The sequence below is a fragment of the Drosophila virilis genome, chromosome 4, assembly GCF_030788295.1.
Source record: "Drosophila virilis strain 15010-1051.87 chromosome 4, Dvir_AGI_RSII-ME, whole genome shotgun sequence".
Taxonomy (NCBI): domain Eukaryota; kingdom Metazoa; phylum Arthropoda; class Insecta; order Diptera; family Drosophilidae; genus Drosophila; species Drosophila virilis.
Genome location: NC_091546.1, coordinates 12,126,648 through 12,142,691, shown reverse-complemented (window position 1 = coordinate 12,142,691; position 16,044 = coordinate 12,126,648). Strand labels below are relative to the sequence as shown.

At 40.6% G+C, this 16,044-nt stretch overlaps 1 protein-coding gene across 4 annotated transcripts in view; it reads right to left on the bottom strand.

The window, feature by feature from the left end:
• RapGAP1 (Rap GTPase activating protein 1) overlaps positions 1-16,044 on the bottom strand; it is a 108,468-nt gene that overhangs the window by 54,066 nt on the left and 38,358 nt on the right. Inside the window, exon 1 of one of the 4 annotated variants that reach the window (XM_002052045.4) lies at positions 3,985-4,543. The exons of the other annotated variants lie outside the window; for them this stretch is intronic. Coding sequence (XP_002052081.1) covers positions 3,985-4,058 — 74 coding nt within the window. The 5' untranslated portion in view covers positions 4,059-4,543. Of the gene's footprint in view, positions 1-3,984; positions 4,544-16,044 lie in introns of those variants that run through there. 4 annotated transcript variants of the gene reach the window in all.

The window sequence follows — 16,044 nt, the reverse complement described above, 5'->3', positions numbered from 1 at the left end:
AGAAGCTGCAACCCGCATTACCTGGCCGAGAGGTGAAAGTGTTAGATGTCGATCAGGTTAGTTAAACAACAAGCCGAGAGTTTCGAATAATTTAATAAAGGTCGCTGCCCAGTAAAAAATAGTTTGGGAACATGTTAGAGAGTCAATGTTAATCAGATTGGTTTAGTAAAAGAGAGATTACTTTAAGTTAGCTAAGAGAATTCCAAAGTTAAAAGCAAGAATTTGTCAGAAATAGTTTATATATATTAATAAAAATTATAAAAATTAAGGCAGTTGAGGAAAAGGTAAAGAAAATATATTTTCGATTTTAAAGTTAACTTTGGCAAAGAGCATAAAGGGAGGGAAGAGGATATTTGGGGTTAGTTTATATGTTGCTCTCTTTTAAGAACTATCATGAATTAATATTACATATATTTTTAGATAAACTTTTGATGATGATTAAAACCAATTAGTCATAAATGGTAAAATAACAATATTCTTAACCATTTGCATTCGCAATGTTAATGCCAGCACATCAACTTTGGCCACTTTGTGGGTTTCCATTAACCAGCTGCTGTGCAGAGCTCAAGGCGTTCTCTAGATCTTCTGTGATAATTATCCCAAACTATCTTTGGCAAACTTTAACAAGTCAACAAACCATTTATTCTGGACACACACACACAGACACAGCGACATAAAACTAGCTGCCAGCAGCGTCATCAAGAGCTACAAAATGCCCCCGCGCGCTGCAATCGCCCCTCACCCGCCGGTAAGTGTGTGCCCCCTGCGCAGAGAACAAGTTCAATTTGACACGCAATTGAGTCCAAGCGAAAGGCAACCTGTTGAGCTGAGTGGCTCCTTGGTGGACGTTGCCAGGAGCTGGTGGCACTTGCTCTTGGGACACTTTGGCCAAATGCAGCATGAAAATGCTGGTAATAACCGTTTAAGTGTTGATATTTTTAAATAATATGCATGGAAAGCAAATGTAGCAGGTGAAGGGGCCGCGTCTGGGCCACTTTGCATATTAATGAAGCGCGCACTCAGCCAGCCAGTCGCTTAGTTGCCGGGACTATTTATAAGGCTTGAATTAATGTGGCACAGGCACGCGCAATTGCCACGTGCCACCCCCCTCCAAAAAAAAAAAAATAAAATAATAATTGACGCTTTGGCGCGCTTTTTGGCAGCCGAATCCGCAGCTCAAGGTGTCGACCCGGCGACAGGCAAATTACAGAACTGAGACGAAAGTCAACATAAAACGTTTTTACAAGTCGCTGGCAAATAGTTCTGCGCGCGTTTTAAAACGCGTGGGCGAAACGCTTGTTGCTGTTGAACAAGGTCAAAAGCAAATGCTGAGAGCTGCAATCGCTTAGTTCAATCAGTGCGGCGTTTGCCCAAGGCAACAACTAATACAACAACGGCAGCAACTGCGGCTGCTTAATTTGCAATTATGGCCAAAAAGATGTGGGCCGCTCAGCTCCGCTCAGCTCAGCTCAGCTCAGCTCGGTTCAGCTCGGTTCAGCTCGGTTCAGCTCTGCGGTTAAGCAATAGCCAAACGACCCAAGCGACAAACCTCTCTGATTAACCAAAGCGACAAATTCGCAACGCATTTCCCCCACAAACCAAAAATTGACAGCTTGACGTGACGCATTGACGCGACGGACGGACGCGTTCCCCCCATTCCCATTGATGGATCTGATCTGTGGCCAGGTGAAGCAAACGGCGTTGTGTTTGTAGGTTAAATGCCAGCCATCAGAGTAGTATTACAAGCGCGATTATAACACTATTCAGGTGAGTCTTTAAAAACGCACGCGACTTGTGCGCGTTTTTACTCGCAGGCAATCATGCCTATGCTACGACGTAAGACAAGAACTTATATAGATAGATGCCTGCCAATAACAAACGCAGCCTAAGCCAATGCCTCGTCATTCATTCATTTTGTGCATCTAGGTTCGGGTTTGAAATTTGATTCAAACTTATTTTTTGGAATTATTATTTGTATAGATAGATAGATGGATAGATAAATGGATAGATCGATAGATAGATAGATAGATAGATAGATAGCTAGATAGATAGATAGATAGCTAGATAAATAGATAGATAGATAGATAGATAGACAGATTGAGTTAAAGTTAGATGGTTAGATAAATAAATATGATGGTGGATAGATAGGTTATCAGATAACCCCTGATAAGGTTTTAAGAATCGCTTGAATAAAACTGCGTGTTTTATGTGCGATTTGTGTGCGTTTTAGACCGCCATGTTTTAAGTTTAAATTAATAATTTATAATATTGCGTTGCCTCTGTAATCTCCTGAATATTTTAAGCTAACTTAAAAGTCCTGGAGCAAGCATAAAAGCACCTTTTGTGCGCGTTTTTAACTGCCTTGAGGTCTATATAGTGACAGACATTATGTTGAATACCTGACAATGCAATATTAATACAAAACACCAGGTTGTGTTGAGCACATGCTGCTGCAGAATATATATGTATATACATATATATGCACATGCCAGCTGTTACGCGCGTTTTGCGCGTTTGTCAGCGTTTTAGGTCGCTGCGCTGCGCGAGAAACGCAACAAATTATTTTGATTGGTTGTTAATGCAACTTCCTCCCAGGCCGCAACCTTCTAATTATATATGCTTGCTGCTGCTGCTGCTGCTGCAGCTTCTCTTTTTTTATGCCGCTTGCATGTCTGCTGTCCATTTCGCGCCGCTCCGCTCCGCGCCCATCAGGCGGAGGGCTGCGGGCCCAAAAATTAAAAACCACGCAAGTTTAACCGCCAGCTGACCCGCCTGTCTTGTTTGTTTTTTTTTTTCTTTGGTTTTTTGCGTTGGTGTCTGCGAAGCAAATTTCAACTAACCGCATTTGAACTCGCTGAGTTCTCCGAGTCGAAGAGAAGTTTTGGAGGCTGGTGTGGGCTGGCCCAGGTGATTTATTGTCCACAGATCGCTGCAGATATGCGACTACTCACAGTGGGCTTAACGCCTAACGGTGCTAACTAACGATGCCCGCAAATTGATAAGCAATGAGGGAATTACAAAATTCCAGACTCTTCTTGACTTTGCTGATTTGCAAAAAAAAAAAAAAAAACAACAACAGAAATTTTGCACAGGGGTAAAAAAAGGGTTAAGGGACATGCTTTTTTTTTGGGTTAAGGTATCGCCTTACAATTTTGGTCCCTGTTCGGGCGCCTTGTATAAATAAACAGCTGTTTGTTGTGCATGATAGAAAACAGGGTTTGAGCAAACAACAACTGCAACATCATCATCATCATCATCATCAGCATCATCGTATTAACAACACTGTCTTGGGACAACTATTCATTAATCATAAATTTAATTAACAATCAAAGGAATTTAACATACGTCCGTCTTAGGGAAAAATGACAAAAGTTGACAAAGAAAATTTTCTGCGTTTCGGGCGTTGCCCGGCCTGGGGCAAAAGGAAAAAAGGGTTGAGAAAATTAGCCAGAGCTCTCAGTACTCGGTTAATCAGAAATTTCCATTGATAAGCCATAACTCATGTGCAAATTTTTCTCATTTATATTTGTTTTTTTTTTTTTTTTTTGTCATTTGCGGTTTGTTTGCTGCACCCCGCACAAAAGGGAAAAAGGCAGCAAAGCAAAACAAACAACAGCCAAAAGCCTGACATTTTGCATAATATGAAAAAGAAATAAATTAACATATTTTATGCGCATCTCGCAGGCATATTACATAATATGCCGAGGCGCGTTTTTCAAGTGCGTTCCGCCGCAAATTGAATTGCATTTAATTAATGCGCTTTATGCGTATCCCTTCAAACAAAATTTGCAACATTTTTGCGTCCAATCAAAGCGCATTTCGTATTCAAAACATTTTCCTGGCCAATTTGCATAATATTCGCATATGTCACAGCGCGACGCGCGTCAATATTTGTACATGATATTCCGATCGAAATGATATATAGTTTTTTTTGTTTTATTTTTATTTTTACATATATTTTTTTGGGTATTATGGTATACGTACAGCAGGTTCTTCATGTAGCGTTTGCGGGCAACCAATGTGTAGGATTCCTTATGTGTATGCGTTAGATATTTCATTTTGTTCAAGATCTCACGCAGGTAAACACAGCGAATTATAGTTTGGGTCAGTAGACAGTTGAAAGGTTAGAGAACCAAGAGAGGAAAGTCGAATTCCCAGATTGAATACACACGCTGTCTCTCTCACTCTTTCACTCTCCTCAAGCAGGTATTTCACTTAAATTGAATCTTCACTCTGCGATCTTTTGTTTGGTTAGGTCAAATCACACACACACAGACGGAAACACAAGTATAAAGTGGTGTTTCCTTGATTTCGTTCTTGAAACAGGTAGTTTTTAATGGTTATTTGACTTTTAAAAAGCATTTGTATTGCACATAATAGTTAATGTTAGCTTATTTTAAGTCAAATTCTTATGCATCTCATAGATACAACAGTTGCTACAGTTGAGATACTTTTGCGTTTTTTTCGTTTCGTTTCGTAGTTTCGCGTTTGCAACGGCTTAAAAGAAAATCCCAATTAACCCCGCGTATATACAACCTAACAGCACGACGTATGCGTTCAAACTGAAGTCTATGCGTGGCGGCGATAACTCCAGAGGCTCGACTGCAACTTCCAACTCCAGCGCGACGAGACGCGTTTCAACCCCGGAACTGAGCGACGATCGCTTCGAACATGTTCGATGCGTGTTGTTGCAGAGGCAGCAACAACGAACCAGTCACATACCATTTTGAGTTTATCAAGCCATAATATGGCATTATAGCGACACCGGCCGGCTACCGGATATGAGCGTGCCACACAAAAGGCCTGCCCGCCTTTTGTTTTTGGGGTGGCCAGAACAATAGGCCTACGGAGACCTCTTCTTTTGCTCAAAGTGCTCGCGTCTAAAGCAGCATACTAATTCTCAACCGGACTTCGGGCATGCAAAAAATATTCTAACAATGGGCAGCGCTTGCGCGTTCTGCTTGTAAAGGAGTCATTAACACCTGAACTGTCAGGCCAGTGAGCCGACAGATCAGATATCAGCTAAAGCCCTATAGGGTAGATCACAAGGGCCAATCAAACTGTGAGAAAAATCAAAGTTGACAGTGTGCGTACACGGGGAGATAGTACAGAGGTTATCTTGAAAAGGCTAAACAAATCAGCTGGTAATAAACTTATAAAGGAATTTTCTCCAGCAATTTAGCAAGTTAAGCGATACAGGTAACTCCTATGATCTATGTTATATGTACATGTCAGACTTCAAATCCTTTGCGAATAGAGAATTTACATTGGTCTAGAATACACAAATAGCGTAATTAATATGAATCTATTATGAATAATGATTATTTTCAGCCAAATTCTAGATGTAAAATGTCACTCAATGACATCTTTAATTTATCAGCTTAAGTTGTTAATAAGCTATCGATTGCCGCTTTGCATTTGCTTCAAGGTTTAAACTCTTTGTGAATTGTAACACGTCAATCGACGGAAACGAAACTCAAACTCACGCTCTTTGTTGTTATATTCTAAGATACCTTATTATAATAATTGAGTGCATTTTTATAAATAAAGGCAGTCGCAGAAACTTTGTCATGATTACGCGCAGTTTTCACTCAGAAAAAAGTTCCACAGCACTAAGTATTATCTGAACAGACTCAATCAATTGCCAAATAAGTTAAGTTCATCCGTAAAATAAACGAGAACGCCTCACACAAGTTTCTTTGCCTTACTCAACGCACCCTTACCTAGGCCAATTTACTCGGCTAACTAGCTTGCCTTGTCTGCTCTAACATTAAAATTCAATTTCACCTTTTGGGAGGAAAAGAAAAACCTCAACATCATTTCCACTTCCTCGGTTTAACTGGGTTTTTGCTTAGGTCACAATTGAAACTCCCTGCTAAAGATTCTTAGTCAAGTCCGAGCTGCCTTTGAGCCGCTTTATTGGCCAAGTTTACGTTTGGCTTGGCATCTTCAAACCCAAAACTCAAATTTAGCCATGAAACACATAACTTTCTATCTATTGTTTTAAAACTGGGCTGTTAACTAGGCGCTGCGAGACGAGATGGTTAAGATACAAGCACAGCGGGGTTTTTAGGCCCTGTTTCTGACTTTGTTTCTGTTTCCATTCGCTGAGGTTTTTCTTGTTCTTGCTGTTGTTGTTGTAGGTTGGGTTTTTATAGACGTTCCGCTAGTCAACTCAACGCTCAACACCTCATAATTCTATTGTCTTTCGACCTGTGCGCCTGAGTTTGCATACAAATTAATGATAATCAGCTACTTGTGGCCAACTCTTGAGGACCCGAACTCCCCCCGACTTATTTCACTTTCGTCGACTCGTACACCTTCCTCTACATCATCTTTACACTTTTTTCTTTCTATTTCTCCTCATTTTTTTCAAAAAATTATGCAAATTAGTTGCGCCTCTGTTTATGGAACGTCGTCGTTCCAAGTTGACGACGCACTCTACCCAGCTTTTTTTTTTCTTCTCTTTTTGATTGCGCCTCAGATAGTGCTTTTTTATGATTTTATAATTTGCAGCTCGTTTCAAGTGGCAAGCGCAAGCGCACTTCGTGGCTAGGCGGGTTGCACCCAGGGGTACGTACCCCTAGAATATCGGCACCCTGCTCGAGTTGCAATTGCTCGCCTTCAGGTGTCAAAGGCGCCTGCGCGCACGCGCTCTCTCACCCCTGAGCCTGAGCACCCCTGAGCTGTCGACACCCCGTGCTACCCTCAGGGTTGTGGACACTTTTTTTCAACTTTTTTGTTTGAATTTATAATTTTTTAGTTTTACTTTTTTTTTTAACATTTTTTTTCTCCATTTCTTCGCTTAATTGGTAAAGTTTGATTGGATACATTAGAGGCGGAGACTTTAAAATGCATATAAAATTTACATAATTTTATGAATTGACAGCAACAAACCATAGAGAATGCGACAAATAAACTATAAATTTGTGAGACCCTGCATATGATTAAGTAAAAAGAACATAATGTAGCAGGAACACCTACGGAAATTACAATAAATATGTACATATGCGATAACTGCGAAGCGTTGAGGGAAATAACAATAAAATAATATACCCAAATATGTGGTTTTCTCATATATATAGAAGCTTGATATTGTTATTATTACAAATAGGGAATATGGATATTTGAGGGTACCCTATTAACATGAATTTGACCCAAGAATATCGTACCCAGCTTTAAAGACGGACCTATGCAAAGCTTGAGGATCATAGCTTTAAAACTGAGGCATAGACGCCTATAAACTCGGCTCTTGATGTTGATCTAGAGTATATATCCTTTTTACGGTCGAACATGTCACCTTCAACACATAATAACAAACGCATAGGTATAATAAATTGAAGGACAAGTTAAGTAAAAGTAAAAGAAATATTAGTTTCGTTCGTTTTTGCCTTTGCAGTAAAATTGTTGCTGCTCACACAACAGAGCTGGCTTTAATTGAGAGGAAGCTGCGCTTTAAGGGAAATTGATGAAAAGCTTGTTTGCGCATAAATTCAGCAATATTCGACTTGAAATGACCCTGACATTGTTTGGAAGCATTCACCTCTGTGCCGACCCCACACATGGAACAGATACAACAAAAATTGGCTGCACATTTTGATAGCTAATTCTTTTCAATGAAAATTTCCGCAATTACAAAAAATGAAATGTTAGAATTACATTTTGTGTATGCTAAATAAAACATTTTAACGCAGCTACCGAGGGTAGCTGCACAAGCTCTGGCCTTTGCCCGTCGCTGGGCGGGGCAGTGTGGTGGGGGGGGTGGGAGGGCGTGGGTAATAAGTTTGGGAAAGCTGCCAGTCAAGCAGACGCCGCCATTGCAGAAAGTACATTAACCCAGGCCTCGGCTGCTGCCAGTTTGTGAATTGTTGTGGGAGCACCCACACCCCCGCCTCGCAATCCCCCACAGCCCGCCAATGCTCATTCAGTCAGTTCACAACTGGCCACCCACAAGAGCAGCGCCAACAACGCTGGCGACACCCTTTAAAAACATTTTTATGCCCTGTACCCATTTGAAATGTGTACAAAAGGGGTATAACAAAATTATGTAAAAGTATGTAACAGGCGGAAGGCTGACCACATAAGGATTCTGCATCAGGTGGAAATATCTATCAGTCTGTTAAGAGAGAAATTTACAATTCACATTTGAAGTTAAGCTTCTCGAAGGATTCATTTTAATATTATTTTATATTTACCAAGAAGTACTTTGGAATGTATCTCAGCAACAAATATAAAATATAATATACAATTATTTAAATTATTATGTTTTAAATTACTTTGTTCTTAAAAACTCTGTAAAATAGGTGATATCTGTTATTATGAATGTATGTCTATATATGAGTAAGAGCAGCTGCATACAGGGTATCTGCCAGTCAGTCACTTGTATAACATACATTCTAACGTGTTGTATATGTGTGTGCGAGTTGGTTTTTGTTACGCTTGTTAATTTACGCCAAAGCTTGCAAACATTCTGAGAGCAGGCTACGAATGTGCAGGAAGTGGGGTTCGGTTGGGTCGGGTTAGGTTCGGGTTGAGCGTGAGGCTTTGTTGGGGGTTAGTTGGGTCGCAACATCATTTAATGAACTGCAAATACATATGCGCATAATACACAGATCCCTGTGTGAGTGTGTGAGCTTTTTAAATGTTTAATTGCATCTGGGCATGCTTTTCTCACTCGCGCATTTCGCTCAGTGTATGACACAGCAGAAAATATGTTTGTATTCATAAACGAAGCCTAGACGAACCTACCCACGCGCTGCCCGAGCATTTGCTGCATTGGCGCATTTTTCGCAATGTTTCCGTTTTGAATTCACTTTTCATTTGCGAACCCAACACAGTTGAGACCCTAAAGCCAGCCCCGTCCAAACCAGCCCCTATTTAAACGAGCCAGCGACAAGCTGCATCGTGTGCAGTAACAACAAGCGACAACTGTCTCGCAAGCGTCTCGGCTAGTACCCTATTTACCAATCCCTCCCCAAACCTGGCCCCGCCGCACCCATAGAGTTGCAGCCCCATCTTAATGCAGCCGCTAGTCACAGTTGCCTTCGAGGCGCACATAATTAAAATGTCATCGTCGTCGTTGCAGTCAGCACTTTTTATACACTAATCCCAGGGCATTTTGCGTGCTGGCATTATATAATCCCATAAAAAAGTCAGGATATGGCTTGGTCGTGTTTAAATCTAATGCTATAAAAAAGTTAATATGACATCAGGATATTTCAATTTCAGCTATACACAAGACATTATTCTGCTCAAATATGCTTTTATTAATCATGAGAAATAGATAGATTATTATCGATGTATTCATTAATAACTTATATAGTATATCTTACATTTTTCGTAGGAAAACATAAGTGATCTGACTATGATTCAGTTTGTTTTAGTCATAAAGCTATTCAAATAAATTAGGTTGCAGATGTCGTACGATAAATGCAAAAGCAAATGTCTTTATATTAGTTGTGTCTAATACAAAAGCACAATTTAAATATGACTAATACAACAATGAAAATCTGCTAATATTGATTATGTTAAGCATTAAGAGTCGGCTTGAGAAATCATGTAATATGTAAAACTCCTAAAATTAAGGTAATAATTGCGAGACTATCTTTAATTTCAACCTTACTACTTCGACTCTTCAAATGTTGCCAGATAGTGCAATATCTTACAGTTGATATCTAATAACCTAAAGTTTAGCCTTTCGAATGAGTCATTAAATCCATGTAAGGTCTCCCTGTCTATGTCAACTCGTACACAGTTGAAGCTATTTAGCGAAAATTTTATTTAAATGCATTTTTTTCTGCTGCTGGCAATAAATTAGTTTACATTGGCCGTATCAGATTACTATATCACATAACAAAATGATTACAGTCGTTTAAAAGTTGAGTGTTTTGTTTGAAAAAAACTTGAACGTTTTTAATTATTTAAATATCTACAATTGTTTATTTATAATTATTTTGTTTATTATTGTTTTTGGCATAAACTGTTAAGCTTTTAAGCGTAAAAAAGCTAAATGGCGACCAAAAATGATTGATTCCATAAAACGAGAATCAAAAAGGTTTGCTTTAGTTTTTACTCAAACTAATTCCTATTTGCTATCAAATTTAAGCTTTATATGATAGCTTGTAATCTACATATATGTAAAGTCAATTATAATTGGTTGAAATATATTTTAAAAAATTTAAATTTGATTGTGTTAGGGTATTTAAGATTCGTCCCTGCTCAGTTGCAGAGCGTTTCAATTGCTGTTGCTACTTTGCTGCAACTCCAGACCCCGCAGCCCGCGGAGCACTTGAACGGGTCTTAGTGCAGCCCAAACCCCTTGAGGTCTATACAAATATAATTTTCCATTTAATGCGGCAAATGAAATTTAAGCACAGCCAGCAAAAATGAGCCCAGCCCAACTTCGAGTGCAAAAATGCAACAAGCTTTTTTTGCAGTGCACCAATGCAATAGGCAGAATCTTGAGAGGGCGGCGGAGGGCTTGTTACTTTTTTCTGCTAGCTTAACAATTCAGAATTGAGGCAGGGTTCAGACGGAGTTGCATATTTAATGTGAACTTCAGAGATTGACAAACTAATTCGAGCCACATTCGGAAAATCAGTTTGGATAATTGAATGTCTATGGGGAAAAACAGGTTTCACGAGCAGACACAAGATGTAAGCCAGAGATATAATTGAATGAAAAAGAAAAACGGAAAATAAAAATGTGAAACTAATAAGTATGGAGTAAAAGGACCCCGAGCGAACCTTTAAACCGTAGCGAGGGTTTAATGCTAGGGCACACACAAAGGCTGAGGCAGGCAAGGCACAGATAGAGAGTGATAGAGAGAGAGAGGAGAGAAGAGCCGAGAAAGTTGCCAACTCACATGCTGGTGGCTGGCGCAAAACGAGGCCTGAGCCCGGAGCAGACAGTGCAATGTCCCGACGCTGGCTGCATTGTGCGCAGCGAGTCCTTACAAGTACACACAGGACATGCAGAGAGACAGACAGAAACAGACAGCAGACACTGTGCGAGTGTGCGACTGTCGAATAGACATCATTTCATCAACGTTGACAAACTCATCGTCGTTGCGAACGGCCGTTGACGGCCTTACCAGTCGTTAACCAGCCCCTTCCTCCCCCCCTTCCGCACTCCTCATTCGAGCTCGACATTGACACATGATTTTCCAGCCCAACTCCAATTCCCAGTTCCCCTCTGCGAACCTCTCTGGTGTCCTGTTCATGCAAAAATGTTGGCTTTAATGCCAATTTTAAGCCTCCGACTAGCAGCCTCTCAGCCTCTGCTCCTGGCTGCCTTTGGTTTTGGGCTGGTGCTCGTATTTGCATACCAACTTGTTTCTGAGCTAATTCTTTTCAATTAAACGAGATCCTGTCTCGCAACGACATTTCGTATTTGGTCAGCTGCAGCCCGGTCGCTGCCCCTCCCAACTTTTTCCTTCCCTGCTCTGCGCCCATTAGTCTTTCTATGTATGCAAAAATATTTGTGAGCAAAAGTTTCATCCTGACAACGTTTTAAGCTGTTTCTATTTCTGAGTAGTCATGAATGCCAATGCCAAGAGTTCAAAAGTTTATAAAATCATCGCACAGTCTGCGGTTTTTTCCTGGAAAAACCCAAGTTTCGAGTGCCACCGAGAAAAGCCAATAATGAAATAATATCGGCAATTTTCTAAAGCGCCTTGCAAAAAGTTGCCAGCAATTACTTGGAGAGACGTTTTTGAGCAGATCAATGAAAAGAAAACATTATATAGAAATAGTATATAACTTTGTTGGAACGGTCCTGAGGATTTTGCAAATTCCATTATTTCCTTTCCATAAACTTTTCCCTTTGACATCTCATTTGAATCGCTTCTTTTAGCTATCAAGTCCGTTTTTAAGTATCGTCAAGCTATCTTCCTGACGATACACATAAGAATTACTTAAAGCATTGTTTGCCAGTAGATAGCTTAAATAATCCTGCGACTCTCTCTGAAGTTCAGAATTTCAAAGGCAATTAAGCAGCATTTCGTTGCATGTAAATCGACCTTTCAACTCAATCGATGTTCCTTTGTCTAATGATTCGTGACCTCGTCCGCTTCTAGGTGTGTTGCCTGCCCAAAGGACAACACGACATGTGTGAACAGAGACAATGACAACAACAACAACAACAACAACTGGCAACACCTTCAAAACGTGTTACAAAATGTGTTTTTAATTTGCCAAAACACAACAAAACGGTCGTCAGGTGTAAAAATGTTAAAAGGTTCTCTTCCAAATGTTTATTGAAATATGCGCAATGCGACCACACGCACACACACACACACACGCACACACACACGTACCGCCACATGCCAAGCCACGCCCAGTGACGCGTCACGTTTAACTGCCAAGATACCCCCTCCCCACCCCTCTCTCTATCTATGGTATTTGCGTATTTTAATTGGTCGCCGCGTAGCTCGTTAGCGCAAAAGTTGACAACCAAATTGATATAATTCATCAGTCATATATATACATATATATATATATATATATAATATATATTAATTAATTTCAATTTTGTCTCTCTGTGGCAACGGGCCAGGCTCGAACAAGACCGAACGTCAATTAGTTGGCGCATCGAGGCGCAGTTTTATGGTCATGTCGCAGCCGCCGTTTTTTTAATGTGCCAACCTGTCCGAGCGCTGCCTGCCAGGCCATTGCATTTGTCACCTTTGCTGATTTTTATGGCCCGCACTGTTGTTAACGGCGCCTTGGGTGGTCCCTTGGCTCCTTTGATTAGACCACACTTCTGCTGGCCGTTTTACTGTTAACGGCCTCTGGTCACATCTAATTAACAACAGTTGCCATTGGTGCACATAGCAGACAGCTGCTTCCAGGCAATTCCAATGCATATTTTTTCAATCAAATTATTGCGCTCTTGATCAACATCCACCAAATGGCGGGCACAAAGTGGCATTGACAAAACGACAACAACAACAGGTGTCGTGACGTATGCATATGAATTTGCATACATTCATATGTATGTATGTACGTTCGTGCTGTTGGCAGAGCCTCAGTGTAAGAGCGAGAGAGACGAAGAACCTTTAGTAAGTACAATGAAAAGGGCAAAATACTGTCAAGGACATAGTCAGAAATTACTCGAGCAAGCTTAATTCAACAGATCTGGTCACACCCAATTGATCACAGTTTCACAGATTGGCAATTACCAATTAATTAATTACATGTTGTCAACTTTGGTACACGTTGTTTTTCATTGTTCAATTGACAAAGTGTTTTGTAATGTGAGCCTTTAATGGATTAACGCTTGCAGGTGCGTGCGACCGCAGGGCAAGCAACACCTGTGAACTTTTGTTGGTCTTTGTATGTACGTAAACGGCGTGGGGGGTCGTTGGGCAAACTTTCAGGTGTGCGTGTGTGTGTGTGTGAGTGTGTGGTGGGCCGTGTAAATGATCAAATAAACGAATGAGTGGAAGAGCGTGATTGAAAAAGAGACTGCTGCGCAGAGGAGACGCAGTACTGCATTAAAGCTTCGCAAATAAATGTACCAAATTTGATCAAATGTACCTATTTCAAAAAAAGCAAATGAATAAAGTTCCTATGTAAACATTATTGAAACACATTTCTTATATGTTTTGCATAATGTGCAAAGAGTGTTTTTTACAAATGTTAAATGTTAAATGTTAAACCAAAAGATAAAAGTACTTATTTGCATCAATGTACCATATAAGGTACATTTATTGCAAATGTCTTTAAGCACAAAGAAACTTCCGCATACATGTACATTCGCATACACACACACACACACTGACTGTAATTACATGAGCATGTGTGAGTGTACGGGGCTGTTCATGTTTTTGATCTTAATGTTGATTGCTTGGCACGTTGCTTTCCAGCAATTGACACTCTACCAATTAATGTTGCTTGTTTTGCCAAATGCAGCCCTCTTGTTTTTCCAGGAAAATTCAGCTTCTTACCAATTTCGCTCAGTAAATTGCGTTGGCTGCGCACAAAGTGCGCCTAAAAATAGACTCGAATTTGTGCGCTTATTGAAATGTTTGCCACTGACAGGCAACAAAATGGCTGCCAAAACAGCAAAAGCTTAAGACAAATTAACAACAACAACAACAACAACAACAACTACAACAACTGGCAGCACCTGTGGCTAGGCAAAAGCATGCCAGGTGCGCACCATTGTGGCATGTCCCGAGGTCAGTTTTGCTACACTATTCGCGAAGCGAGAAGAGTATATTGGCTGTGTAGAAAAGCCCAAAAAACGATATCTCCTACGCTTACAGGTTTAAATGGATGGAATTTGGAAGGTGCTCGTCTTAAGATCGAACCGAGTATGTCTTTTTGAACAAGGGTATGAGGCAGTCGGTTACATGAAAACATTCTTACTTGTTGTTTTATGGCTCTCGGCGGGTCAAACAAATTTCTCACTCGTGATTACAGTTTCCCTTTGCCGCGGATGCCGTAATGACAGGCAAATTGTTGTCTGACTGGACGGGGGCACGTGATGAGGGGTGCGGGTCGGCTGCCCGCTAATGGCTGCTAAGTTTAATTAAACTTCGGTCTATATCATTGGAATATTTATGGCCACCTGGGCATTTTAATTAAGCCCACCGACGTTTAACGGTAACATCATAATCAATAAAGTCAACAAAAGTTTGCCTTTAAAGATGTCTTCGTCACCTTCAAGGTCAGGTTTCCAGACTCTGTGGAAAAATAAGTATCGTTTAATGTATGACATCTTGCTAGATATATCTGTCAGTCCTTTGTCCTTTATAGTATCGTCCAGATTTAGTACTCATTTCCTTTGAGAGTCTGAATTTTACTTATATAATTCGAAGCAGATTTATACTCCCTGTTGAATTCAGCTTTTTCATATACTACCCATCTTTAAATGCGTTTTGTATTGAGTTTTAAAAATTTCCATCGTTAATTTATTCAAGGGTTAATCGTTCCTAACTAAGTGTTTCAATATAATTTATAACAATTAATGTTGTTTTATTTTTTTAATTCAGAAAATAATCCCAATTGAAATGTTCTGATCTGTCGACATATTTTAAACATTCGCTCAAAATGTTATGGCATAATTATTGTGAAGTAAATCATACAGAAGAGGGCTGTAAATAAGTTTTGTCTGTTCAATTTTGATAAATGTTGCACACAATAAAATTGCATTAAATTATTGTATGCCATCCACATTTGATCGGAATTCGCGCTCAGTTCTCAATTTCTCACTCGACATGTGGAGGAAACGCCCTCTGCTGCACATCGGCAGCCTTTTTCTTGGCCGGGGGGGGCTGCCTACATGAGTTGTTGCCTGCAGTCAGGGCAGAATATATGACCGGCCCATTGAAAGGTTCAATTGCAGCGATAAATATTGCAATATTCTCGAGATTCAGTTGCAGCCAGCCTCTGGAGCAGCCTCTGGCTCCTTATCAAATGGCAGAGCGACGAGTGCGACGAGTTTCTCACGACGAGAACGACGACAAAGGCCCAGGACAAAAGTCGTCGTCGTCGTCGTCGCATTTTGGGTGGCAACAAATGTTTTATTTATGCAACAAGGCAATCACTGCCCATTTGTTGCCCCCCTCCCCGCTCTCCATACCCAGACAAGTCATGCGAACCAGTTGATATGAAATACTTGTGTCTGTATTCATATATGAAATGAAAGGTGGGCGTGTGCGTCTGTTTGACAGCGCGACACGCATAGGCCAATGCCCCTTTTCCCAATCCCAATCCCAGTCCCAGCCCCATCCCCAGTCCGCAAGTGCCACAGGACCGCATTTTATCAATAAGTCTTCACTGAAGATGCAGTTGCAAGTGGAACTGGAGCTGAAGCTGGAACTGTGGCTGGCAATTGCCGCTGGCGTCAAACAAAGTTTTAGTTTTGCATTTTGCAGTTTTTTATGGAGCAGTTCTCACAATGTGCCGTTATCTGGCACTTGCCGGGCGGCTGGTCTCATGTTTCGCTTTTTCATTGTCGCTGGAAGCTGTCAACGACATGAATAATATTGAGTGCGACAAAAATCCAACAGCGACATTTGTATAGCAAGTTTCACGA